The sequence below is a fragment of the Nestor notabilis genome, unplaced genomic scaffold, assembly GCF_000696875.1.
Source record: "Nestor notabilis isolate BGI_N333 unplaced genomic scaffold, ASM69687v1 scaffold25544, whole genome shotgun sequence".
Taxonomy (NCBI): Eukaryota; Metazoa; Chordata; class Aves; order Psittaciformes; family Psittacidae; genus Nestor; species Nestor notabilis.
This window is the reverse complement of record NW_009925514.1, coordinates 2,503-2,953: the sequence shown is the minus strand read 5'-3', so window position 1 is coordinate 2,953 and position 451 is coordinate 2,503. Positions and strand designations below refer to the sequence as shown.

The window sequence follows — 451 nt, the reverse complement described above, 5'->3', positions numbered from 1 at the left end:
GAGGGAAGTACCGCAGGGTGCAGAGGGGGAAGGTGTCATCCTCAGGGGCAGCAGCCGGCCCCAGCAGTTTGGTCAGGTGGGGCACCATGGCCAGTACGTTCCCCCGTGGTCCCTCCGTACCCGAGTCCAGGAGCGGTGTGAGGTAGCGGAAGCAGCAGCTCTCCAAGTAGGCACCTGCGGGGAGCCAAGGGTGCTGGGGAGCTGGAGGGCACGTCCAGGGGCTTGGCTCCTTTACCCCTCCCCACACTCACGGGCCTTCAGCGTGTCCAGGGCACTGACAACACCATCCAGGTGCCGGAAGAAGTCATCCCCGTAGAGCATCTCAGTGGCAGGTCCCACCTGGTTCTGATGAGCTGTCACCCTGACATCAGGGTTCATGCGCCGTACAGCCGCTGCAGCCACCACCGACTTTGGCTTCTGCCAGGGCAGAGAGAGCGTGGGCACCCCCTCC

General features: G+C 64.7%; 1 protein-coding gene across 1 annotated transcript in view; it reads right to left on the bottom strand.

The window, feature by feature from the left end:
* Positions 1 to 4: 4 nt before the first annotated feature.
* Positions 5 to 451, bottom strand: part of LOC104404630 (ubiquitin-like modifier-activating enzyme 1) — a gene marked incomplete at its 3' end in the record, with an annotated part of 2,791 nt that continues 2,344 nt past the window's right edge. The window contains exons 9-10 of the mRNA XM_010013102.1: positions 252 to 417; positions 5 to 174 (exon numbers count right to left, since the gene is read on the bottom strand). Of these exons, the coding sequence (XP_010011404.1) occupies positions 5 to 174; positions 252 to 417 (336 nt within the window). The remainder of the gene's footprint in view (positions 175 to 251; positions 418 to 451) is intronic.